We start from the raw sequence: 26592 nt of genomic DNA, 5'->3' as shown, positions 1-26592 counted from the left end.
TAGTTTAGAATTATTCTTAAATTAAGATTTTTTCTGTTTTTATTTAGACCGTCTATCTTTGTGTACATCTGTTGGGAAAAAAAATCTGTATTTTTTAAAACAATCTTCTAGGTCTTTGGTGTTTTAGCTGACATATTTTAATCTTATTCTTATTACGTGTAACACAATTAGGTTCTCAGTCTTGATTTTTTTAAATGATCAATAATAAAGTGAAATCATAGTTTTTTGCTCAAGGTTATTTTACTATCAGTATTTCATAAAAACCCATACTAGGTGAGTCCTTACATCTAATTTCCTCCTGAAGGCAAAGTACTTTTCCCCATAATATAAAACTAGCCATTTTATCTTTTCTTGTTACTGTTATAATTAAGCCTGAAGCATCGATCTTAGTTTTGATAGCTGTCCTATTGCATTATAATAAGCAACATCTTATCCAAGAGATGTTAGTATAACTTCTCTGGTCAGTGCTAATGCTTCATGCTGGGCAGTACCACTCTGTGAGGGTCTAATACATACTGATATTGTATTTCTTGTTGCTTGTGTCTGACATCAATGCTTCAGTTTTTAACGCTTTCATTTGTTTATCTATAACAAACAGCCCGAATCTCCCAAAGCATTCAAGCTACAGGCAAGTGTATCTCCCACTTAAGTGTGTGGTCCATTTCTGATGTTTGTGTTCATTTGCATGCCCTTCTCTTTGAGTCTCCGCCGCCTCCATAATGATCCTGACTGACTAATCTAAATGATGAGGTTCTGAGGTATGTGTTTGTGCTGGCGAGGTCTTCTCACATGATTATTCGGAACCCGGTGGATCTGCCGTTAAACCAGCAGGCTCACGCTAACATCGCACAAAGGTTTAATCAGTTGGTTCTGGTATATGAAAACAGTTGGAGATTGAGATGTTTCATTAGAAACACATGTCAAATACCTGCAATAAAAGCTGTTCATTAAGCCCTAATGGAGCCCGAGGCGGTGCAGCCCAAGTTATCAGATCACAGCCACACTAAACATCTCTCCTCCAGCTTCATTTGAAAAGTTTTAGTGAAAAAAAAGGTTTTTATTGTAAATAAAGAATAAAAAAATCAAATCTGTGACAAATTTCTGCATGTTCTTGTAAATGCATGTCTGTAGTTTGAAGTGCTTTTCATCTTATACTGTATACTACACATTAAAATGTTTTTGTTTAAAATATGAAATCACTATTTTTTTTTTTGTTTAAATGAAACCACTCAGATTCTTTTGATTTGCTTCTATTTTCCATTGATCTCTTCAAACTTACTTCTTCTGTGCTAGATTTACCCAGTTGCTTTTTCTTTTTTTTTTTTCCTCAAATCAGTACCTTATGTTTCAACTGCAGACCTAATAACTGCAGAAGCAGAGGGAGCTCTTTATGAGTTCTGCAACCAAAATCATTGAGCACAGACAGTCTGAATAAATTCCTGGTTATTACGTTGTTTTTTTTTAGTACCTGAGTTAGTTAACTCAGCAGCTCATTGCTCCCTGGCCTGGACCGCACCATCCACCATGGCCTCCGTAACGCTGCCTTCCTTCTGCTTTGCATTACAGCTGCCTCTGTGCACAAGCCAGAGGAATGTAGGGTCAGGAATTCAAGGAAAGCAAGGAAATTGTTCAGGAGAGGCGATTGAAAGGAGGTAACACTGGGGAGGAAGAAGTGAAGAAGAAATAAAGCAGACCAGAAGTAGCCTAAGCAAAATGGGAAGTAAAAGGAGCAGAATGGTAGCTAAAATGAGCTAAACAGATACTGATGCTGAAATCAGAAATTAGTAGCTAAAATGAGCATAATGGTAGTTAAAAGATAATAGGAGCAAAACAGTAGCTACAAACTGAAAGTCTATTCATGTGAATGCTGACCCAGTGTTCATACAAATAGACTTTCTGAGTTTTCCAGCATCTTTGATAATGACTGATGCTGCCCACCTAACAGCCAGCCTGACATGTAAAACTTATCCTGTTCCTCCTGGTGCAGTCAGAGATTCTGAAGGAACCCATCAGCTTGTCTCTTTGGTACCTTTTAACAGACTTTGTAGGTTACATGATCACAACCAGAGGAATGTGGCGGCCAGAAGAAAGCTCTCACACATCAATTTGAAGTCTTCTGTACAAACGTGTGGCAACAACCTACTCCCTTTATTGCCTTTGCAGCTTCATAAGGTCTCTCCAACTGTTTGGTTGTCTTGGCCCCTAAAATGGTCAAATTCTCTTGACAGAAATCACATTGGACTGCAGTTGACTCAAGTAAAAGCCAACAGAACCATGACGAATTGCTCACTGTCTGAAAGATTAGCTTAATGCAATGACTTGGCTTCTTTTATATCTGCTGTTATGATTAAGGGGTTTTGCCTTCGCCTGCTTAAGTATGTTTTGGAGGAAACAAATCGAAATATTTAAAAAAAGAAAGAAAGGAAAGCTGTTAATAAAAGATTCCCTTGTGTAGTACCAGGAATTAAACATGTTTTCAGCAACGCTTTTCCTCTGTCTTTCTTCACAGGGGGAACTGGAACGGCAGCTCCTGCAAGCCAACCCCATCCTTGAATCTTTTGGCAATGCCAAGACAGTGAAAAATGACAACTCGTCTCGCTTTGTGAGTTTACATTCCCCGTTTCAATGATCCCTCCTTTGATTTCAACATATTCACAAACATTATCCATGCGGGAAATAGATTTTTCACCGCCACAAAATTAGTTTGTGTACGTTAGGAATCTTTGTTACCGCTCCAGTTGAGTTTATGAACTTGAAATCTTATGCTGTGCTTTATTATTACCATCTTGAAATATCATATTTTTTTCCTTTTTTATTATGAGTCAAACCATTGAAGTTTAGGTTCAAAGAATTTGGAAAAAAAAAAGTGAAAAATTAAAATAAACAAATTGATTTGCATTGTAGTGAAAAACTGAACAGTGACTACTGCTTAGCTTAGCAGAGAGTTTGAAACAAACAAAGCTGAACTTCTTAAGCCTAATAATTAAAGCTTGTCACCCCAAAGTCATGATACCAGCAGGAAGTTACAGCTCCATGCCAGGAAATTCTGTAGTTTGGCACATATCTAATGTAAAACCAAAATTATAAGCTTTTGAAGGTTTGATTGGGTTTTTTTGTTAAAATTTGACCCTCACGAAGTGCTTGGTTTGTTAGCGTAATCACAGCAATCCTCCCTCTGAGCGCTTAATGTTTCTTTGTGACCAAATAAAACATGTGGTCAGGATTAAACACTGTGGTGTTCCGGTCCACATTAATCGCAGGTGGGTCAGATACCAGGAGCCAGATGGGCGCACAAATTCTCACACACTTGCACACATTTACTGTGAGGAAACCACAGGCATGCCTCTGATTATTTTTTTGACATGTTAACCTGGCACTTCCTAATATAGGCATATTACTTCTTACTTCTTTTCTGTCATCTGTGAGAAACCACGAGTTGGTATGTAAAATGCAGCTGGGCCTGAAGAGAGGAAAACAGAGCTGTAAACACATGCACTCACACATTTGTACAAACATAGTATCATTTTTTTTGATTAATCTGAATTTGTCTGTTATTTCCTGCAGGGGAAGTTCATCAGAATCAACTTTGACGTCACAGGATACATTGTTGGGGCCAACATTGAAACCTGTATCCTCACTTAATGGGACCAAACGAAGGGCAGAAGGTTGAATCAGTGTTGAAAACATCAAAAAAAGCTAAATGATAGGGCACGCTGAGTTTACAGAGTAACAAGATGGTTTTAAGGCTCACCACACCATAGGAACATAATTCTCATCCTGCGTGTTTCCCACATAAAGTTAGAGGACACTGAGCTATAAAAAAACAACAACAAAGTTTTCTTTATTTTTATTGACTTTTTTTGTTCCTGGTGAGAAAAATAATAGAAAAAAAACTAGAGGAAGTACAGCACAGATTTAACCTTCTGCTAGTTTGTAGGCATTTTATGTGTGGTTTTTAAAAATAAAGTTGCTTCTTAATTTTGTCTTTATTTCATAAACAGTATTTGAACCACTGGTGCTATAGTTTGTGGATTTTTTAATTTTTTTTATTTTTTCTGTAAATGGAGTTTTTCTTTTTGCTGCCAGTCCTCAACTTTTCCCGTCAGATCTTCTGGAGAAGTCGAGGGCCATTCGACAGGCAAAAGATGAGAGGACTTTTCACATTTTCTACCGCCTGCTGGCAGGAGCCGGAGAGCATCTTCGAAGTGAGTGTCTGTCTGGATATTACTTAAAAAAAGAAATGGACAGCCAGAAAGACTAAACAAAAAATATCACAGCAATACCAGTATGCTTTCATTTAGGTAATAATGTGCTGAAGGCAAGGGGCTGATTTTAGGAGAGCTGGTTTAGATTAGAACCAGTGCAAAACAATCTGTTCAGTTTGCTTTTGATTTAGCTTATCTGCACATTATTTCAAGATGCTGTAGAAGATACACAGACACTATAGAGTCCCAACTTTAATAGGAACAAGTGCGTATGAGAGGTTACCCAAGTCCTCCATCACTTTCACATTTACTTCCAGTTCCCTGACTAACTTGTCAAACAAACAAACATACAGTATCTCACTGAGGTCAACAGTGTCTGTTTTTGCACATTATTTGCACCTCCTTTCTGTTTAGTTGGCAGCACACTTTGAGGCACACATCTCCTTTTGCAAGGACTTTGTGAATAAAATGAAGTCACAAAATCTCTTTTGCTTCCTGATAGTGCCTGAAAAAGCCCCACAACCCTGTGGAAAATCAGACTCTTAGTGTTTTTTAACAACTAAAATGTAAAAATAACAGTGAGGTAGTTAAAACTATTGTTTGGACAAAATGAAAAGTAAATTATAGTACTAGAACTTTACAAACATGCAGTTTACACTGAAATAATTCAAATGTGGAGCAAAGCACATATAACGAAAAACAAAGCTAAAAGGAGAGAGTTGTTCATAGAAAATTTATTAAATAGTTGTCCTTGGAGCACTGTTAAGAGCACTGTTATTTCCTTTCCCTTTTCAGCGGACCTGCTTCTGGAGGGTTTTAACAACTACCGCTTCTTGTCAAACGGTAACATTCCCATCCCGGGCCAACAAGACAAGGAGAACTTCCAGGAGACGATGGAGGCCATGCACATCATGGGCTTCACTCACGATGAGATTGTCTGTGAGTACTGCCTCCAGATGTGCACTCTTCATTTTGTTCCCATCAATCCAATCGATCTGCTTCTTCTCCTGTGTTACCCGATTCTTTTTGCAGTGAATAAATTTAACTTTGTCTCAAATTCGCCAGGCATGTTGAAGGTGGTCTCTTCGGTGCTGCAGTTTGGCAACGTTGTCTTCAAAAAGGAGAGGAACACTGATCAAGCCTCCATGCCTGAGAACACAGGTAAAAAGTCAACATGCATGGGGTTAGCATTATTAAATGAGCTGTTTCAGACCAGATCCCTTTCACAAACTGATCATAGTTCTCAAAATATTCAGGTAGATAAAATACTTGACCCATTTTTGGGTCTCAGACCAGCCAGGATTTTCTAAATGTTGCTGAATTTCCTACAGATTCTTAAAATAGTTTGCCAGTGTTACTTTCAGATTGATTTTTAATAAAATCTGTTGAAAAAAGCCCTAGAATCACAAGTGAATCCTAATGTTTTACACTATTCACTCGTAAAAAGCCCACATTTCTGTCAAACAGTGAGTTACTTTCTTTCTCTTCTCTCAGCGGCTCAGAAGCTCTGTCACCTGCTTGGCATGAATGTTATGGAGTTCACCCGAGCCATCCTCACCCCACGGATCAAAGTAGGACGAGATTATGTGCAAAAAGCACAGACCAAAGAACAGGTGAGGCTCTGTGGAACGTTTATCATTTGGTGTCAAGAATCTTGAGATTATTTTATAGATTACTTTCCAAGAGATGTGTCAGAACGTTATAAAAACCAACTTTAAATCATTTGTTTTTTCAGATCAACCCCAAAATGTTACAAGTAACAAACCAGTAAAACTTTGCTTTAGTTATTGCCTCACACTTATTGTTCGTACTTTCAACTTTTACTTGTTAAACATGAAAACACAAGTTCCAGTTCGTACTTAATTTTCTTTCTGTTTAGACTACATTTCATTTTGCAAATTCATAACACATGTTTGGACGGGTCATCTGTACTGTCTGGCTGATGGATCGTCCTGTTTGTAGACAGACTGTCTGACATTTTACCGAGACTAAATCTCAACTCTCCGCAGACTAAAACAGCATTTCAGTGTTTGAATTCCCAAACTGTGTTCGTATCGCTCAGAGTCATACATTATTAATGACAACTTACATCTGTGGTGTTTTGTAACGTAGGCTGACTTTGCTGTGGAAGCCCTGGCCAAGGCGACGTATGAGCGGCTGTTTCGCTGGCTGGTTCACCGCATCAACAAGGCCCTGGACAGGACCAAACGGCAGGGGGCCTCCTTCATTGGCATCCTGGACATCGCTGGCTTTGAGATATTTGAGGTGTTAATTCTGCTGCTTTATTATTAATGATTCTTTCTCCATAAAACCCAATGTAGCTGTAGCTTTATTTCATTATGTGGTTACAACAACAACATGGTTATTTAGTTTGCCGGGTTCTTTTTTCATTTAATAAGTTAAATATTATATGCAATTTAAATGCACAGCATGATAATATAAACAAAGTAGAAAATTTCTGAAGACATTTTGAAAGGTACCAATGATGCTACTGCAGATTCCAACATTTGTTGCTTTTCCTTTAAAAAGCCCAATAATATGAGACTTTTATAATAATCTACGATGACAAAATGATGACATTTTGATGTATAAATTTTATAAGAAGTGTAAAAAGAACCAAGATAAAAGAAAATGTTAAAGCTGCTGCCAGTGGTTTATTAGGGTCACCATGGTAACCTCACACTCCCTCTGTCACTCCCTGAGAGGAGGAATTAAGCGTCAGGCAGTCGCTGTGTAAAAACTATAAGTTTTATAAAAAAAAATCCCGAACTGCATGTGGCAGACGGGTCTGGTCTTTACACACATCAGTTTTATGTGCTTACAGTGTTTTAGAGAGGAGATACAGTAGAAGAAGTTTAAAAAAACCCTTTACTTCCGGTTTTGAAGAGAAATTTCTGCGAGTTTAGATGTACACATTTTCCATCCTGGTGGGGTTCGAAAGAAAACCAAATGTTCTACAGCAGTGAAGACACACAACTAGTAAAAGAGGAGAAAAATATCTACTTTTTATGTGTAAACTGTATAAGGAATGTAACGCTTGAGGGAGTAAAAACACTTTGTTTGCAAGATAACTACAAAGTTTAGACAGCTCAGAATTTACTATGTGACATCATATTTTAAGTTGAACATTTTTGTGGTTAAAATCTCCAAAATACATAAAATTTAAACTCAGCTGTGTAAAAAATTGTTAAAAAAACTAAGATGCCAGTTCAGTCATGTAAAGTCCAACTTTCTGCGACCTGCTTAAACTTTGATGGATGTTCGTGCTGTGAAGTATTTTGAGCTTTAGAGCTCTAAAGAGGGCTGGTTTTACTCACATTTTGCCTGAATCCCATGGCTGTGATGGTGGATATTTTACTTTTTTTGCCAATTTTGTCTGTGCTGTATGACGGACTGCTACCATACATCACCCGTCCTGATAGAGCTGCACGTTTTTAACAAGAGAAGAGTTCAACAGGACAAGCTAGAATTCTTATTTCTCTTTCAGCTGAACTCATTCGAGCAGCTGTGCATCAACTACACCAACGAGAAGCTGCAGCAGCTCTTCAACCACACCATGTTCATCCTGGAGCAGGAGGAGTACCAGAGGGAGGGCATCGAGTGGAGCTTCATCGACTTCGGCCTCGACCTGCAGCCCTGCATCGACCTCATTGAAAGGCCGGTCAGTGATCTCCTTCCATGTGTGTCTTTGTGTGTTCTTCATGCATATCCTGCTTTTAACAAAATGCATTTTCTTAGAATAATCCCCCAGGAATCCTGGCTTTGCTTGATGAGGAGTGCTGGTTTCCCAAGGCCACAGACAAGACATTTGTTGATAAAGTTCTGCAGGAGCTGGGCACACACTCCAAGTTCCAGAAACCACGCCAGCTCAAGGACAAAGCTGACTTCTGCATCATCCACTACGCAGGGAGGGTATGTTTATCAGACCCAATAAAGTGCCACGCTTTTGTTGTTTTGCTTTCTTTCTTTAAAGAGGAATACATTTTGAAAGCCATTATTTTTGTTTCCATCATAGGCAGAGATTTTTCTAGTTTCAGTTTTATTTTATTTGCACATCAACTTTATTCCCAACCTGACCTGATTCTTTTCAGAGGCACAGACTTAGCACCTCTGTTGGATTTTATTCGGGTCACAGCAGAAAAACAAAGGCTCAGTTGGTGTATTGCTGCTGCAGGAAACCCACATCTGGTTCGAATTGGTATGAGGCTGAGTTTCTGATGCCTGCTAGTTACATAACAGAAATGTCCAACTTTCACCTTTCTGAGGAGGTCTGGCAGCCGTAAAGAGAAAATGATCCTCCACAACATTCCTGGCAAGGCTCCTGTCAGTCACAGTACAAAATATTCAATTACCTCTTGAGCGGTAGTTTAATTATGGTTTACCGGTTCCTTTTATTTTTCTTTATATTTTTGAAAACACGGTGAGAACATTCAGTCCTGGGCCTGATCTATCATCACAAATAAGTTAAAATGCCAGATTTAAAAAAAAAAAAAAAGAAGCTGGATCCAGGATTACGTTGGAATTTCAAAAAATAAATCCAGCATGACGGGGATACTGAAGATGAAAATAACTGCAAACATTAAGGGGTTTGCTTTTCCAGGATTCTGATTAAACCCACGTGCAGATTTTTGAACCACTCTGTTCTAATCCAACCCTCAGATATTTAAAAGGCACATTCAAGTCAACGCCGTGTTTTTAGCGACTAAAACATGACGGCGTCATAAATCCTAACTTTGCCACCGGTCACATACATTACGCAAACATCACAAAGGCTATTTTTAAGACCTTGTGTAATTAATTGAGGTATAATCCAACTGTCTTTGGTGGAGTGTCACTATCATATGCACAGGATTACGGGTTGAGGTATTACTACTCATTGACATGAAGTGGCACTGGGCATCGGGTGAACTTGTTTTACCATGAAACCTACTTGTCACTTCAGATGTGGATAAAGAAAGTCCAGATTCTTTCATTTATTTAGTTTTATTTATCAAGACATAGTAAAATTAATCTGATCTTTACCAAGTTCAAAAACAATTTAAATTTAACCTCAAGTTTACAAAAAACACACAAGTGAGTTGTCCAAGTTATTATTTATTAATCAAAAACTAAGACAAAATGGAAAAGCTATGTGGAAAAAAGTTAATTAAGTAGGATTTAAGAGTGAGAGTATCATCCAGGCGCTGCTAATTAAGTGTGTCGATTAACTGATAATCATCGGTGTGGCCACCTCTAGAAAAGCAGAAAGTTTTGGCTCTTTGCTGATCTGGAGCATAAAGGTGTGTGTAAACACAATGCCAGGGAGGTAAGACATCACCAGTGACCTTAGAGAAGAAACTGTTGCTGCCCATCAATCTGGGAAGGGTTAAAGGTCATTTCCAAACAATTTGAAGTCCATCATTCTCCAGAGAGAATTGATTATTCACAGTGGAAAACATTTGAGATGGTTTCAGATCTTCCCAGGAGTGGATGTCCCAGCAAACTCACCCCACAGTCAGACTGTGCAATGCTTAGAAGAGCTCCATCTCAGAGTCCACATGCCTCAGCTGGAAGGTTAAAGGTTGAAGTTCATGCTGTTGGTTTACCAAAGCATGGGTAACTACATTTCAAAAAGAACAGTATTTGTATCAAAGCCTCATTTTTGATAATCGTGAAGATTTCATGCGGAATGAAAGTAACACTTTGTAATGCAGCTGCTAAAGTAACACCCCTAATTCCCTGTGGTTCTGTAGGTGGATTATAAAGCTGATGAATGGCTCATGAAGAACATGGATCCTCTGAATGATAACGTAGCCACGCTGCTTCACCAGTCCACTGATAAATTTGTGGCTGAGCTCTGGAAAGACGGTAAGTCTCTTATTGATTGAACCTCAACACTGCTTCGGCTGCCAAGTAGTTTTATTAAACTATTTTATTTTTTATCCAGTCAGTTTTTACCAAGCTATAGTATAACTTTGTGTACTTTTTTATTTAATTAAGGCACTTCTGTCCACCACACTTCCTGCTTGTGTTAGCAGTGTGCTTTGTAGTTTATCTAATGAGCTGTTCCAGCAAAAGCATGCTGTGGAAGTGAGGTTTTATTTGAGTCAAGTAAAAAGGCAAAACGTTCATGTTAGACTTTCTGGACTAATATTTAACCTGAATAACACTAGTTTCCACAGATAACAGCTTTAAAATCATCGTGCACTTGCTGTAACTAGTTTATGAGCAAACATTTCCTCTTCTGTCCTTTTTTCTTCAAACAAACAGCTTTAATATGCCTGAGGGAATATCAGTAATGGTATTTGGGTCCACTCGCCTGCTTTCCTTTTTCTCCCTCACTGCTGTCTTCTCTCTCTGTTGCTGTAGACATTCAGACGTTTCAGAGAGCCTCTTTCTATGACAATGTGTCTGGGCTCCATGAAGCTCCAGGTGAACGTTAGTAACAAGCTCTGTGTCCCACTTACTGCTTCCCATCGGCTCTTCGCCCCTCAGTCACTGCACTGTGCTCCCACCTCACCCTCCTCTGGCTTTTGCATGGCTCTGCTCTTGTTTTGCTTCAACCCTCTGATACTTAAATAATGCCCTATCGTCTATTGAACTTCAGTCCAGACATTCATATGTCATGCTTTTTGCTGCTCCAGTGATGGATGTGATCAGAAGTCGTATTCAGTGTCTGTTATTCTAAGAAAAGGTCAAATTAGAACGTGGGCCTGATGGGATGCATTCTCAGAGCTCCTGTCAGCACATCAAAAAGATCCAGTACCCTCTCATCATCTACTGCAGTGATTAACAGTCAGTTACTACAGGACCGGGTTCTTCCAGCAGCTCCATCAGAATCAGCAGCAGATGGAAAGAAAAAAAACAACAACATTTTTTCCAAACTCTTTGGTTCCAGAGACAGTTGACGTGTCTGATGTATTGGCACTGTCATTTATTGGACTAGAAGAATGGAATTTCTCTGCATGACATATTATCTGATTCAGCTTTATGACGGTAATAGTATTTTTTTTTTTATTATTTATTTAAAGAAATAGGAACAATATGTTATCCAGATGCAGATCTCTTTAGACTAAAACATTATGTCACAGGGTTCCTACACAGTCTTAAAAAGTCTGGAATTTGATTTTAGTTTTTTTCCCCATGTCTGAATAAAGCTAAAAAAAAAACAAATAAAAAAAATATGAAAAAACAAAATGTTTCTAGACTTTCCAGATTCTATTGCATTTTCTGAAACAAAAAAATGTAAACATCTAAAAGTTAGAGCTAGATAGTGTTTACATTGACTATACAGTAAAGTATAAGAAATGAACACAGTAATCCTCACTTTTTTTCATCTACTACTAGCTGTCATTTAGAAATTAAAATGATAAAAATGCAGATGATTTTTTGTTGTTTTTGTCTCTATATTTGTATTTAATAATGTCAGGGGAAAAAACAACTATGTTAACCTTTAAGCAGAGTAGCATAAGCTCATGTATAAAGTCTTAAATAAAAAAAAGCCAGATTTGAGTGACAGGAAGTTATGAGATTCTGATGAAAAGATAAATAAAACAGCAGTGTTGGTGTAGATTCTCAGTCATCCAGAACATGGAAATCCTGAGAGATTTTAGAAAAGAAAAAGAAAACAAGTGGACTTTTTTCTTGTTTTTAAAGACATTTATCTTCTCATTTGAGGAGCTTTCTTAAGTCAAACCGGTAGAGATCCCAAGCTTTAAAGCTGCAACAAAGACCCTCAGGAGGGTTGTTGGGGTCAAATTTTCTTTGAAAGAGGTCTTGTCCAATAGATTTTCAGTCTCTCTGAAGTCAGAGTTTTTCCTTGGTCTTTGGCTGCTTTTTTTCACTTATTTTCAGTCCCTTTTTTGACCATGGCAGCGTGTTGTGCAGCGTCTGCTTAAACCAGGGAGGAAAGTGGAGAGCAAAAGAATTAAAATTATCGACAGCAAGATGAAGAAAAAACCTTTTAAAGACCTAATGCAAGACCTGAGAGGTGGAATGGATCATCATTCAGCTGATCATCTTCCTCATGTCAAATTTTCAGCTAATCAATCTTTGAGCACCACTTTGTTGGTGCTAAAATACTATTTTCTGCGTCAAACTGCATTTTCTTTAGTAGTTTTCATAGATTTAGCTAAAAAAATGTGAGCAAATTGTGTCTTTGTGACAGCTGCTGCTGGTAACAAAGAGCCTGGAGATTCAATTTAAAATTGGTTCTTAGCTAATTTTTCTGTAATTTATGAACACTATACCGGTTCATCCCTATCCAGTTTAGTGGCCTTTTTATGCCTGAATGATTCAGAGTTAAGTGGCTTAAACTCCAAAGAAAAACTCTAAAATATTAATCAAAACTGTTTAAAAAGATTACAAGAAAATCTGGCGGCTTGAAAGCAAAATATAAATAAACGAGAGATGACTCATAAAGCTTCTGCACAGTGCTGTGATGGATAAAGAATTGATGTGTATGCAAGAAACAACTGACACAAAAGTCACAAGTTTTGGTTGATTATCAACTATAAAATCAGGTGATCCTGATTCCAAAAAGGTAAAGATCCGTTCCTTCCAGTGTGAGACTTTCCAGCAGAATACATGGTGACAGTGTTACAAAGAAGAGATTGTTTTATGTGTCATGTACCGCTCTCAGTGTGGCCGACTCGACCACAGACTCTAAACAAGAGCACTTCCAAAGTGCAACAACTGCATGACAGCTGCAGTGGTTTGGAGCGTGTCTGCCAGCTGCATTTCAGTACCACAAATCATCCAATTGTCCTGCTATTTCTTTTTTTTTCAGCATTTCTATAGGAACATCCAGATTTAAATAAAACACTAAAATATTCACCTTGTTTTTACATGTAACCAATCTTTCAGTAAGAGCATCAGAAAAGGAAATCAGTTTACTTCTGTAAAATCTTGCAGTAATCTCTGTTGCCCGCCTCTTTCACCAGTTGACCGGATCGTGGGTCTGGACCAGGTCGCGGGCATGAACGAGACCGCGTTTGGAGCTGCCTACAAGACCAAGAAAGGCATGTTCCGCACCGTTGGGCAGCTTTACAAGGAGCAATTGTCCAAACTGATGGCAACGCTCAGGAACACAAATCCCAACTTCGTCCGCTGCATCATCCCCAACCACGAAAAACGAGTGAGTCTCAAGTGACCGAGAGAGCAACTCTCCATACGTTCCTTTTTAAAGATTTGAACACTATAATGGCGAGGAAGTAGCTGAGAGATATTTCTTTTCTGAGTGCTAACAGATTGCACAAAACCCTTTAATGTTGCATTAGATTGTATAGAACGTTTTTTTCAAGATTTGGCCAAAACCTGACCCCGTCTTCCTTGTCAGGCTGGTAAACTGGACCCCCACCTGGTTCTGGACCAGCTGCGATGTAACGGTGTTCTGGAGGGGATCCGTATCTGCAGACAGGGGTTCCCCAACCGCATCGTCTTCCAGGAGTTCAGACAGAGGTGATGATTTTACCTCGCATTTGTAACTGAAAGCAAACATCACGTTATATGTTCTATTAAATAAAACTGCCTGAATCTATCCACATCATTGTCTTAAATAAACAAAAACAATTTATGTAGGAAGCCTAAATAATAACACTTGATGTCCTGCTCTCAGAAACTTCCAGGTTTTCTTGTTAATAAAATATAAACAGCTGATCTAGTATTTCTCTTAACAATTTTATTTTCAAAGGTTTTTAGTTATCTGTGCTGCATCATCCTGTAATTCAGAATAACAACACTGACTTTTTGAAACTACTTTTTCTTTTGACAATCTCTGTTTGTGTGTATAGATACGAGATCCTGACTCCTAACGCCATTCCCAAGGGTTTCATGGATGGCAAGCAGGCCTGCGAGAGAATGGCAAGAACCAGCTCAAAATCTAACCTTTGCAAACAACAGGCTGAGAGTAAAATGTCATGTAAAATAGTCTTCTATTTTATCCCAGTAATCCCTCTGTCTCTTTTTTTTTTTTTTTTTGTAGATTCAGGCACTTGAGCTGGATGGGAACCTCTTCCGGATCGGTCAGAGTAAGATCTTCTTCAGGGCTGGAGTCCTGGCCCACCTGGAGGAAGAGAGAGACCTGAAGATCACTGACATCATCATTTACTTCCAGGCCGTCTGTCGAGGATATCTGGCACGCAAGTAAGGATTGATCCTGCCTGTGGGAGCTACGAATGTAAATGTTTTGATATCTTATATGTCTGATTGCTGCATCGATCTTCTTCTGCAGCCGAACAGAGATGGCCTTTACTTCTAGCATGATGGCTCAAAGTAAATTTGATGGTGGAACAATTAGGATTATTATTCAACGTATGAACTCATATTTATATTTTCCTAATATTAGCAACAGACAAGCTATTTTTACTGTGATTAGGATTAAGACCCTTTTGGCACTGACACTCAGGGGTCTAATTTCTGACACATATCATGACTAACAGATCACCATCATATTTATCAAATAACCAAAAAAAAACAGCTCTTCTGATCAGGTAGAATCCACTTCAGTAGCCTAAGTCCTGTTATTTAATCATAAATCATTTGCAGCAAAAGTCACTTGAGTTATTCCCTGGTACAGTTTGACTTCTGACTCTGGCAACGTGCAGGGCCAATGAAAACCACCCAAACAGGCAACACACCACTTATTACTGACATATTATAGAGCAACAGACCAGGAGATTATAATATTCTCCCCCGTAAAGGAAAGTAGAGTTTAGAAAGGGGCAAAAGTGCATCATCTTGACACTTTTTACACAGACCAGCAAAATCACACATCTACTGAGCACAAAGCATCAGCGTGTGATTTGCATCGCTCTGCAGTGACTCTTTTTTCTGGGTTTCTTTAGTCCTGATCGTGGCACTAAACGTTCCTCATTATAGTAGCACTACCTCTGGCTGGGTAATGCTAATTAAAAAACTTCTGGTTTTCACAGCTGTAAGCCAGCTTGATGTCTCTGATGAAACTCCTACTTACTCACTAACTTTTTTCAAACAAGTCACTTTCTTCTCACACTGACAATTCCATTTTTAGCCGGTGTTGTACGGTCTTTAAAGTTTTGGCTTTTTTCATATTGATACAGAGAAACTGATTCTAGATCAGCTAATCCTCAGTTGTGGCCTTTTCCCATGTTAACTGGCTCCACATGGTAGTTTTACCTTTATCTGCCTGTCTTCGCCAAATCTGTGATTTCATTTTAAAGCTTTTATCTGCTAATACAGACAACATGTTGATAGTATCATACCCAGTATAAGTCATTTTATTGGATCAGAACCACAGGTTTTTACTGCTGCCACTCACTGTTCTCTTTGGTTTTGATGTTTTAGGGCCTTTGCTAAGAAGCAGCAGCAGCTCAGCGCCCTGAAGGTCCTCCAGAGGAACTGTGCTGCCTACCTGAAGCTGCGTCACTGGCAGTGGTGGAGACTCTTCACGAAGGTGTGTGTGACTGTGTGGAACGTGCTCCTGCTGCTCAAAAGAGAACTGGACAGATTTAGCTGGAAATATGAAATAGTTGTAGTAAATGTTTGAATTTGTACCTGCAGGTGAAGCCCCTGCTACAGGTGACCAGACAGGAGGAGGAGATGCAGGCTAAAGATGAAGAGCTGGTCAAAGTGAAGGAGAAGCAGATGAAGGTGGAGGGAGAGCTGGTGGAGATGGAGAGGAAACATCAGCAGGTTCTTCACGACTACAGAAACAGGCTTCTGTAAAATGACAAAGTCAGGATGCATGTTTGAGTGAAATTATCTGTGTGCAGTTAATGGAAGAGAAGAACATCCTTGCAGAGCAGCTCCAGGCAGAGACGGAGCTGTTTGCAGAGGCTGAGGAGATGAGAGCTCGGCTGGCATCCAAAAAGCAAGAGCTGGAGGAGATCCTGCACGACCTGGAGTCCAGGCTGGAGGAGGAGGAGGAGAGGAGTCAGGGCCTGCAGAACGAGAAGAAAAAGATGCAGTCCCACATCCAGGTTTGTTTTCAAGAGTTCTGGAAAATCCCTGCCTAAAGTTTTTATTCCAGCGGTGCCCATGGAGTGTTTTAGAGCTGGATGCTGATAATTCACATGCATTCTTGTTAAATATCAACAGTGTGATTTGTGTTCGTAGGACCTAGAGGAGCAGCTAGATGAGGAGGAGGCTGCCAGGCAGAAGCTGCAGCTTGAGAAGGTCACAGGTGAAGCTAAAATGAAGAAGTACGAAGAGGACATTTTACTGCTGGAGGATCAGAACTCCAAGTTTCTGAAGGTAAAATGATCAGATCGAATAACATCCACCAAACTTTGGAAGATTAAAGATGAACTTTACAATTCTAAAGCTTGTTTTCAACAAGGAATGGAGGGCAGTATACAGCTTACCAAAATAAAGTTATGCAAAACCTTTCTAAGTAACCTGCTCGTACGTTTGTTTTCTTTAGGAAAAGAAGCTGCTTGAAGACAGAATCAATGAGGTGACGCTGATGCTCGCCGAAGAGGAAGAGAAGGCTAAAAACCTGGGGAAGCTCAAGAACAAGCAGGAGATGATGCTAGTCGACCTGGAGGGTAAAAAAGCAAACTAACAAACAGCACGCAGAGAAAGGAAAATAAAATAAAATAAAATGTTCTCACTCAACTATGGCGTTGTGTTTTTCTCTGGTTTAGAGAGACTGAAGAAGGAGGAGAAAACCCGTCAGGAGCTGGAGAAGGCCAAGAGGAAGCTGGATGGAGAGACGTCAGACTTCCAGGACCAAATAGCTGAGCTGCAGTCACAGATAGAAGAAGTTAAAGTTCAGCTGAGCAAAAAGGAAGAGGAGCAGCAGATGATGCAGGCGAGGTGGGAGACACAGACTCCATCATCCAGAACAGAAGGCCAACACTCACTTATGGTTTATTTGATGAATTAACTTTAATTATATGGAACATTTAGTTGGACTGACAGCATCTCAAAAATGTGTTGTAGTGATTTTATTTTTTAAAAATAATTGGAATATTTTACATATAATAATGTTGCAGCTTAAAGAAAACCCAACAGCTCTGTAAAAACAAAGCACACTGCTGCCACCTAGTGGAGACTACAGCATGACTTTATTTCAGACATGTAAAGCTTTTAAAGAGATGGTTCACTCGCTCTCTTTCTTGACCTAAAAATAAGATGTTGCTCATGTACAGTCATGGGGAAAAGAAAGTCCACCCTATTTCAGGTTTAACTTCAAATCAATATGATATTATGACCCCTCCATCTTCATGCTGACAGTCGGTTTGAGGTGTTTGTGCTGACATGCTGTTTAGTTTTCACCCAACATAGTGCTGTTTATTATGGGTAAAACATGAATAATTTGGTCCCATCTGTTCAAAAAACGTTGTTTTAGAAGTCTCAAGTTTAATTTAGATGCAATTTAACAAATGTAAGTCATGCTTTCATGTTGATTTTAGAGAGAAGAGACTTTATTCTGTGACCGTTCTAAACAAGCCACACTTTTTCTGTCTTTTTCTGATTGTTCTGTCATAAACTTTAACCTTTAACCTGCTAACTGAGGCCAACTTTTTTCCACACATAGCTTTTCCTTTTTGGCTACACTTTTGTTTAATGTTTTTTTAAACTTGAGGTTAGATTTTCATAGTTTTTAAAACCTGTTAAATATCAGATCATTTTTATTATTTCCTGATTCCTAAAACTTCTGTGATTGAACATTTAAGTAGTTTAAAAAATTTCTAGTTCTATTTTTATGACTCAGACTGCTTTTTACACAGAGTTCCTTGGTTACATGTGTCCATTTTTTGTTCAGTTTTGTGTGTGACCACGTGTTCTTCAAATCTCTCTTTTTAACAGAGGAGAAGAAGAGGCTGGCCAGAAGAACAACGCTCTGAAGCAGATCAGGGAGCTGCAGGCCCAGCTGTCTGAGTTGCAGGAGGACCTTGAGTCGGAGAAACAGGCCAGGAACAAGGCCGAGAAACTCAAGAGGGATTTGAGTGAGGAGCTCGAAGCCCTCAAGACTGAACTGGAAGATACCCTGGATACAACTGCGGCTCAGCAGGAGCTCAGGTAACAAACTCCACATGCTAACTCACACTTCTAACAGGTGGTGAGCTGTTTTACAAACCCTGTCTCTGTTCGGCGTAGGACCAAACGTGAACAGGAGGTTGCAGAGCTGAAGAAGGCCATTGAGGAGGAAACTAAAAACCACGAGTCTCAGATCCAGGAGATGCGGCAGAGGCATGGTACTGCTTTGGAGGAGCTGTCTGAGCAGCTGGAACAGGCCAAGAGGGTACGAGACCTTCGAACAATCAGTCTAATCTAACCCCAAAAGAAGCTAGCATCGCTTCCTGTATGTTTATGTTGTTGTTGTTGTTTCCTCCGCAGTTTAAGGCGAACCTTGAAAAGACCAAGCAGAGCCAGGAGAGTGCCAACAAGGAGCTGGCCAGTGAGGTGAAAAGCTTACAGCAGGCAAAGGGAGAGTCTGAACACAAGAGGAAGAAGCTGGAGGGTCAGCTGCAGGAGTTAATGGCCAGAGTCACAGAGGGAGAGAGGGCTAAAGGAGAGCTGGCTGACCGCACTCACAAGCTGCAGGTAAATAAGATTATCCTCTTTGTAACCTGATTTAGAAAGATTGTTTGGCTTTGTTTAGCCAGTTCATTCTTAGACTCTTAGTACTAACACAGAGGGAAAAAACACGTTTTATATAACTGCTGGCCACAAAGAAATCTTGTTTTATTTAACATGAACTTTTCCCTCTGTTACAAAACAAGAACAGTTTGAGCTTAAATGAAGTGTAAAGTGGACAAAGGTAAAAAAACATGGTAAAGCTACCGTCCGTGGCTCATTAGGATCGCCATAGTAACCACACACCTGTCACTCCCTGACAGTGTTCTTAATAAAACAGGCAGACGGAAATGCAAAGTAGTAAGTAAGCCTTAGATAAACGGTCACTGTAAGAAAAAGATAAATCGTATATAAAAGCTTTCTGAACCATAAGTGTCAGAAGCTTCAGTTCCTGTCCATCTACAGGGTTTTCTGTAGGAGATATCATAAGGTACAAACATCTGTATTTGAAGAAAATATTTAGAGGGAGTTAAATTTTCATCAATATGTTTGTATGTCATCTGGATCTTGTATTAAAATTGATATGTTTGAAAATATATCTGCAATATCTTTTGATAACAGCAAAGTTCAAACATTGAGCGCTCTAATTATAGTTTTGTTGTTTGTTTTGCTTTGTATCTGAGTTGTCTTGCCTATAATTTTTGTTTGCACCTCTCTGTACAGACTGAACTGGACAATGTGTCGTCCTTGCTGGAAGATGCAGAGAGGAAAGGGATCAAGATGGCCAAAGATGTTGCTGGTTTAGAGAGTCAGCTACAAGACACACAGGTGACATAGTCTGTTAACTGTTTGTTTTTTATTTTTTATTGAATCTGTCCTTTCAAGCTGACCGGGTCCACGTTTATTTTCATGTAGGAGCTGCTCCAGGAGGAGACCCGTCAGAAACTGAACCTGAGCAGCCGCATCCGCCAGCTGGAGGAGGAGAAAACCACTCTGCAGGAGCAACAGGAGGAGGACGAGGAGGCACGCAAGAATCTGGAGAAACAGCTGCTGACCCTTCAGGCTCAGGTAGGACGTGTGACCTCCGCTGTTGAACACAACGTATGTATTAGTCGCATTCAGGCTCTGATTGTGTGTTTGTGTTTAAAGCTGTCGGAGAGCAAGAAAAAGCTTGAGGATGACGTTGGAACAATTGAGAGCCTGGAGGAGGTGAAGAAGAAGCTGCAGAAGGATCTGGAGCTGGCCAACCAACGCCTGGAGGAGAAGACGATTGCCTTTGAGAAAATGGAGAAGACAAAGACCCGTCTTCAGCAAGAGCTGGACGACCTCACGGTTGACTTGGATCACCAGAGACAGATCGTCTCCAGCCTGGAGAAGAAACAGAAGAAGTTTGACCAGGTTATAAGCCTTTTTTCCCCAGCAATAATCTGTTAGGGTTTATACATATTTGTTGTGTAAATTGACTTTTTGGAAGAATAAGTTTGTCGTGGAAATATATCCTTAAGTATTTCAGGTTAATTCTTTCAGTTTACAGAGATTTGAAAAGTCAGTTTATAAATATTTTTATATACAATCTTGTCTGTAGATGCTGGCTGAGGAGAAGAGCATCTCTGCTCGTTACGCAGAGGAGCGTGACCGCGCTGAAGCCGAGGCCAGAGAGAAGGAGACCAAAGCTCTGTCCATGACCAGAGCTCTGGACGAGGCACTGGAGGCCAAAGAGGAGCTGGAGAGGGTTAACAAGCAGCTCCGGGCTGAAATGGAAGATCTGATGAGCTCAAAGGACGACGTGGGGAAGAATGTGAGAGTCACAATGCTGGGTTGTTATCTTTCCACCCTGTCCTGCTTTTTATCCTCCTTCTTTTACAACTTCTCCAAAAATGTCTTGACATTTCTCAGGTCCATGAGTTGGAGAAGTCCAAGCGCACTCTGGAGCAGCAGCTGGAGGAGATGAAGACTCAGCTGGAGGAGCTGGAGGACGAGCTGCAGGCCACAGAGGACGCCAAGCTGCGCCTGGAGGTCAACATGCAGGCCATGAAGGCCCAGTACGAGAGGGACCTCCAGGGCCGGGACGACCAGAATGACGAGAAGAAAAGGGCCCTTGTCAAACAGGTGCCAGTAATAACTGGGCTGTAGCGACCTGTGAACTCAGTTTTACCTTTCCAATATTTCCTCTCTGACTTGTAAATGCTGCCTTCAAGGTGCGAGAGATGGAGGCTGAGTTGGAGGATGAGAGGAAGCAGAGAGCTTTGGCTGTAGCTGCTAAAAAGAAGCTGGAGATGGACCTGAAGGACATAGAGGGTCACATTGAAGGAGCCAACAAGGCTCGAGACGAAGCCATCAAACAGCTGCGCAAATTACAGGTACTAATTTTACTTCTGTTTGATTAAAAAGCTCTTCATTCTGTCTTCTCCACTCACTGGATGACTTTGACTCCTTCAGGCTCAGATGAAAGACTACCAGAGGGAGCTGGAGGACACCCGGGCCTCTAGAGACGATATTTTTGCCATGTCTAAGGAGACTGAGAAAAAACTCAAGAGTCTGGAGGCTGAGATCGTTCAGCTAAACGAGGTCAGAGCTGCTTCAGATAAAAAAAAAAAGATTTGGGGACATTTGCTGGGTTATAGTGCTAACCTGCTGTTAAATTTGTGCTCATCAGTATGTGCTGAAACTCCTTGTTTTTCTGCTCTACAGGACCTCGCTGCCTCTGAGAGGGGTCGGCGTCACGCAGAGCAAGAACGGGACGAGCTGCAGGATGAAATCTCAAACAGCACATCTGGAAAGTAAGCCCGTGTCTCCAGGTTGATCACATCGAGGTATTTGTCAGCAGATGCATTTAAAGGGGAGCTGTTGTCCATCCCAGCAGTTCATGAGCTAAACATCGGACAGGTTTTTGGTCCGTCACTGTCTACACTTTCACTTACAGAAGCACCTGTTTAACCAGAACATTCGTGCATCGATAAGTACATATTGGCATTTGGGGTGTAGCGTCTTGCCCAAGGATGTTTGAGAACAACTGTTAGGTCCAAAGTGACTGAACATCTTTTCTTGTTTGTTGAAGGTGTTTTACTTCTCATCTGAGAAGCTTTAAGAAAGATGCAAAATATTTCATGCTAACTTCATGAACAGTGCTATTTGGCCTGTTAGTAATTTACATAAATATAGGCAGATTTTCCTCTAACTACATGCATAATACCCCATTTAGGTGTGGGCAAACTGTACACAAAAAGGTTTGTTTGTTTGTCAGGGCTTTGTCAATTAAACAGATGAGCTGAATCCTTATTTGTGCCGCCAAAAGATGCATAGTTTATTGATCAGTCCTTTTCAGAGTGTGTAGTAATCTGTTATTTGTACAGATGCACTTTTTATAGCTAAGTTGCATGAAGTCAATAGTTCTGTTTAAATCATCAGAGCAGGAAGAGTGACATATCTGTAGCTTGTCCGCTACCTGAAGTAAGACATCTTCTTCTCTGTATGTCAGGGCTGCTCTGATGGATGAGAAGAGGAGACTGGAGGCTCGAATCGCCCAGCTGGAGGAGGAGCTGGAGGAGGAGCAGGGCAACATGGAGCTGCTCAACGACAGATTCAGGAAGTCATCCATGCAGGTGTGGTGGAATCAGATGTATTTATCACCCTTTAGTCTATGTGTTTTGTTGTTATGGCTCATGATGCGTAAGGCTGTTCGGTTATCTTGTAATTCTGCACCGCTCCTCCTCCCGCGACCCGCTCCTCCCCTCTCTGCGCCTCCTCTAGGTGGACACCTTGACCACAGAGCTGAGTGCGGAGCGCAGCACGGCACAGAAGAGCGAAAACGCTCGGCAGCAGCTGGAGCGCCAGAACAAGGACCTGCGGGCCAAGCTGAGCGAGCTGGAGGGTTCTGTGAAGAGCCGGTTCAAGGCCTCCATCGCGGCTCTGGAGGCCAAAATAGCTCAGCTGGAGGAACAGATGGAGCAAGAGGCCAGGTGAGGAGAAATAAAGTCAACCTTTGTTTAACTGAGAACTGTTTCAGGATGGATTTATAAGCAGCACATTTTCTTCACTAAAGGGAGCGAGCAGCAGCCAACAAGATAGTGAGAAGAACCGAGAAGAAGCTGAAAGAAGTCTGCATGCAGGTGGAGGATGAACGTCGCCATGCCGACCAGTTTAAAGAGCAAGTATGTTCACTCCTGACCATGTTGACATGAGAACTTGTTCTCATGCTTTGGACCTGTTCTCATCAGTATCCCTTTTTAATTTTTTCCTCTTAAGAGAAGAAAGTGTTTTCAACAGTTTGTGTTTCTTGTTCGTGTGTGTGAAGCTGGAGAAGGCCAACTCTCGTATGAAGCAGCTGAAGCGGCAGCTCGAAGAGGCAGAGGAGGAGGCGACGAGGGCCAACGCCTCGCGCAGGAAGCTGCAGAGGGAGCTGGACGACGCCACCGAGGCCAGCGAGGGTCTGAGCCGCGAGGTTCACACGCTCAAGAACCGTCTCAGGTGCAGCAGTCCCCTTCACCTTCGCAGCATTCACTGTTTACAGCTGCAGAAAGACTTATTTATAACGCTGCTTCTCTCCGTTCATTTTCTGTGTCACAACTCCTGCAGCTTTAGAAAAACCCAAGCAAAAAATACATCAAAATGTGTCTAAATCGGAAATAGTGTGACTTTTAATAGCAGTACAGCACACAGCATACTGTAAACAAAATTCACAAAATACTGCAAAATATTTCAACACACAGCAAAACTTTTAGGCAAAAGGAGAGAGAAACTACAGCTCTGTCATTCTGCACATTAGGAACATTATTTAGAGTTTATAAAGGATACAAAAAGTTGGACTTTTTATGTTTGAAAGGATATTTTAGTATTTTTTATGAAGTTGAGTTCAAATTATAGGATCTTTAGAGATTTGTGTGATGGCGTCACACTAACCTTTGAGTTGTCTAAACTTTCCAAAATCTTTGTAAACAAACTTTTATTATTCCCACAAACTTTTTACTTCCTTTACAAATTATGCATCGAAACATCACATTTTGTCAGCTAAGATTATTCCAAAATAAAAGTAAAATTACTATTGGGCTTTATAGGAAGTTGATGTGTGTTGGACTTTCAGGCTCCCTTCAAAGTTTCATCAGAATGTGCTTAGTTTTCTTTGTGCTCCTGCCTGTGGTGTCAGAGCCCTTACCTTAGCGTTGCTCCTCCTCCTCCTCCTCCTCCTCCTGCAGACGCGGCGGCCCCATCAGCTTCTCCTCCAGCCGCTCAGGCCGACGCCCGCTGCAGGTGGAGGGAACCTCTCTGGAGCTCCTGTCGGACGATGAGCTGGAAAACAAGATCACCGACAACAACGCCAACGAGACCCCGGCTCCCCAGCCCGAGTAGAAGAGCAGAACCCGGGGCTCCTCCGCCTGCGCCCGCCTGCTTCAGCAGGGAACCCACTTCTGCATTTAGATGAATTTTCCAGCAGCTCCTGTATGAACAAAGACTATCTTCAAATTACATGCCACACAATCTAAGCCCACCTATAATCCCTCATCCACAGCAGACACCAGCAGTTGGCGCTCCAACACTCTCATTATCGCCCCACCTAATTTTATACAAAACTCGCCTCCGCCTTAACCCTTCCTGTGTTGAGCTACAGAGCTGATCAGTCGCCCCAACAAATCCCCGCCCACATTCGAACCATGTAACGCAGCTCATCACGCAGCCAGTGTCTGTGGGCGATAAATAATCTGAGCTGGAGCAGCGGTTTGCCGCTTCAATTCTTCCAATGAGACTGTGATATGTGACTGGAACAAATTGTGAAAAAGGAAACGAGATCCTGACTTTATTTTGTCATCGGTCTAGAATATCCTGTTTGCGCATCGTATGAATCGGTTTAATCATGTCAGCTGAGCTGTAACTGAATAGTAATCCTCCGGTCCTGAATCTAGGATTGTTTGCTTGCATATGAATATAGAAATGTGACTGTAAGCTGCCTTGTTGCCTCAGCGCTACAGATATGTGCTTTTTTTTGACCAGTTGTTGTTTTGTTTTTTCAGATGCTCGACAGTAGGTCAGTACTGACTGGTAATCCGGTGTGTGTGCGGTCACGCTCATGTTCTCTCGCTTTCTTCTTCTTCTTCTTATATTGTGCCTTTTTCACTCATTTGGAAACCATTTATGCCACATATATAGCTCATATATTGAATCATGTATAATTCCATGAAGGTATTTTCATAAGAAATATCATAAATTTGCATATTTTAATGAAATTTTAGCAGAAACCCGATGAATGTCTTCCTCCAGCTTTTTCTGTCGTGATGATATTTGATGTGTCGACAGCATGAGGATCTTTGTAGATGGGTGCTATGACTTTTCCTATTATACCTTTTTGTACTTTATGAGTTATTAAGAATTGAGAACAATCCAATAGAGTTCATCTGTATTTATATCTCTGCTATTGTTTACAATACAAACTACATTCATACTGCAACCTGATCACTATTCCAAGTTAATCCTCTACCCTCCTTCTCATGAGTTGCACAGTGTAGGAGTAAGGAGGAGTTATTTGTTGCATTAAAGTCTGTGGAGCTAAGTTCAAAATCAAAAAGGTTCAGTAATGATGTTCATTCAAAAGAAACATAAACTTGCGTTTTATAAAGGATGCCAATGATCTGCAGTTAATACAACTCTCCTTCCCTTATTAGCTCCGCCAAGCTAGCATCTGTGTGTCTGTCTGTTCAAGATTACTCAAACTGTTATGAACAGATTTTCAGGAAGCATCAAACTTGAGATTAGATTTTAGTGGTGATCTGGTCAAAGTTCAAGGTCAAAGATCAGGGTCACAGATCAGTCTGTGCTCTGACTCTGCAGCTGGATAACAGGAACATTAAAATCCACAGCTGGACACCTCATGGGTCAAAGATGATGACTGCTGATTTCAAGCTTCGTAGGGTCAAAGGTCACAGATAACCCCTTTGTTAAAAACTTCTCTTTGCTCGTGTGACCCTTCTGTTTCCTCCACCAAGGAGGTTCTGTTTCCTGTTGTATCCATTGGTTTTATTTTTTTGGAGCAAAAAACAATGATTGCATTTTGGTTCTGATCCAGATTGGACCATTTTGTGATCACACTGTGGCCTTGGTGAAGGTTTGCACTCTCTGGGTGCTTCTAGTTGTCACTATTTTCAATGTGCTCTGTCTCCCACAGCTTTAGAAAAAGTGATTCAAAAACACATGAAATTAAAGGCCTAACATTCGTTGAAGGAACCCGTGTGGCCCGCTGCCGTTCAGGTCTTGAGTTTTAAACTGAAATCCGTCTGAAGCTGAGGAGGGACGAACCTTGAAAATGGCGTCATGCAGAAAATCAGATGATAATGTGAGATTGCACACGATACGTAGCAGAGAATGTGTTGAGGATGACTCTCAGCTACTGCCTCACTAAAAGTAGTAATTTTTGTGTTGGCAGCCATCTTGAATGGGGTTGACTCCAAAAGTTATTTGTAGAGGTACATCCTATGATTACTTTCTGAGGGTTTCATTAAAATCTGTCCTGTGGTTCATGAGATATTTTGCTAACGGTACAAATGCACACAGACATGCAGGACGAGATCTATTAAGCTCTGTTAGGAATGGTGCATATGACTTTTGGTAGCAGTACATTGTAAATGAAATTACATTCAAACAAATTAGGAAAACCAAGCTCTTCAGACCCAGAGGGAGGGTTCTAACGTTCTCCAGTGGAGAACCATGGCTTCAGACACTCATCCGGCTGCGAACTTGGTCATGGCCTGAAGACACCAACAGAACCACAAAAAAAAGCTGAGAAGAGACCCCGAGGTTCCCAAGCCAGACCCCCTCCGCTCAACAACTAGAAATCCCGTCCATGAACAGCAAAAACGGTCAGAGACAAAGGACCGCTCTGGTCGAGTCCAACCTGCAGCACAAATGAGACAGGTATGTT

General features: G+C 40.8%; 1 protein-coding gene across 2 annotated transcripts in view; it reads left to right on the top strand.

Annotated features, from left to right (window-relative positions):
* Window positions 1-25242, top strand: part of LOC108236130 (myosin-10) — a 56542-nt gene extending 31300 nt beyond the window's left edge. The window contains exons 6-42 of one of the 2 annotated variants that reach the window (XM_017416591.3): window positions 599-628; window positions 2510-2602; window positions 3565-3628; window positions 4107-4205; window positions 5001-5144; window positions 5271-5366; window positions 5700-5818; window positions 6318-6470; window positions 7693-7866; window positions 7944-8117; window positions 9938-10052; window positions 13127-13320; window positions 13522-13643; window positions 13976-14045; window positions 14167-14327; window positions 15507-15615; window positions 15723-15854; window positions 15935-16141; window positions 16278-16415; window positions 16585-16708; window positions 16808-16979; window positions 17976-18188; window positions 18267-18411; window positions 18507-18713; window positions 19410-19514; window positions 19602-19754; window positions 19836-20084; window positions 20272-20484; window positions 20583-20795; window positions 20885-21046; window positions 21126-21254; window positions 21378-21466; window positions 22165-22288; window positions 22437-22645; window positions 22729-22837; window positions 22981-23153; window positions 23879-25242. In XM_017416591.3, coding sequence (XP_017272080.1) covers window positions 599-628; window positions 2510-2602; window positions 3565-3628; window positions 4107-4205; window positions 5001-5144; window positions 5271-5366; window positions 5700-5818; window positions 6318-6470; window positions 7693-7866; window positions 7944-8117; window positions 9938-10052; window positions 13127-13320; window positions 13522-13643; window positions 13976-14045; window positions 14167-14327; window positions 15507-15615; window positions 15723-15854; window positions 15935-16141; window positions 16278-16415; window positions 16585-16708; window positions 16808-16979; window positions 17976-18188; window positions 18267-18411; window positions 18507-18713; window positions 19410-19514; window positions 19602-19754; window positions 19836-20084; window positions 20272-20484; window positions 20583-20795; window positions 20885-21046; window positions 21126-21254; window positions 21378-21466; window positions 22165-22288; window positions 22437-22645; window positions 22729-22837; window positions 22981-23153; window positions 23879-24032 — 5337 coding nt within the window. In that variant the 3' untranslated portion in view covers window positions 24033-25242. The remainder of the gene's footprint in view (window positions 1-598; window positions 629-2509; window positions 2603-3564; window positions 3629-4106; window positions 4206-5000; window positions 5145-5270; window positions 5367-5699; window positions 5819-6317; window positions 6471-7692; window positions 7867-7943; window positions 8118-9937; window positions 10053-13126; window positions 13321-13521; window positions 13644-13975; window positions 14046-14166; window positions 14328-15506; window positions 15616-15722; window positions 15855-15934; window positions 16142-16277; window positions 16416-16584; window positions 16709-16807; window positions 16980-17975; window positions 18189-18266; window positions 18412-18506; window positions 18714-19409; window positions 19515-19601; window positions 19755-19835; window positions 20085-20271; window positions 20485-20582; window positions 20796-20884; window positions 21047-21125; window positions 21255-21377; window positions 21467-22164; window positions 22289-22436; window positions 22646-22728; window positions 22838-22980; window positions 23154-23878) is intronic. The other variant, XM_037978574.1, reaches the window with a different exon arrangement.
* Window positions 25243-26592: the final 1350 nt, after the last annotated feature.

This window comes from Kryptolebias marmoratus, linkage group LG12 (genome assembly GCF_001649575.2).
Source record: "Kryptolebias marmoratus isolate JLee-2015 linkage group LG12, ASM164957v2, whole genome shotgun sequence".
NCBI lineage: Eukaryota > Metazoa > Chordata > Actinopteri > Cyprinodontiformes > Rivulidae > Kryptolebias > Kryptolebias marmoratus.
Note: the sequence above shows the minus strand (reverse complement) of the source record. Positions and strands in the feature narration are given on the sequence as shown.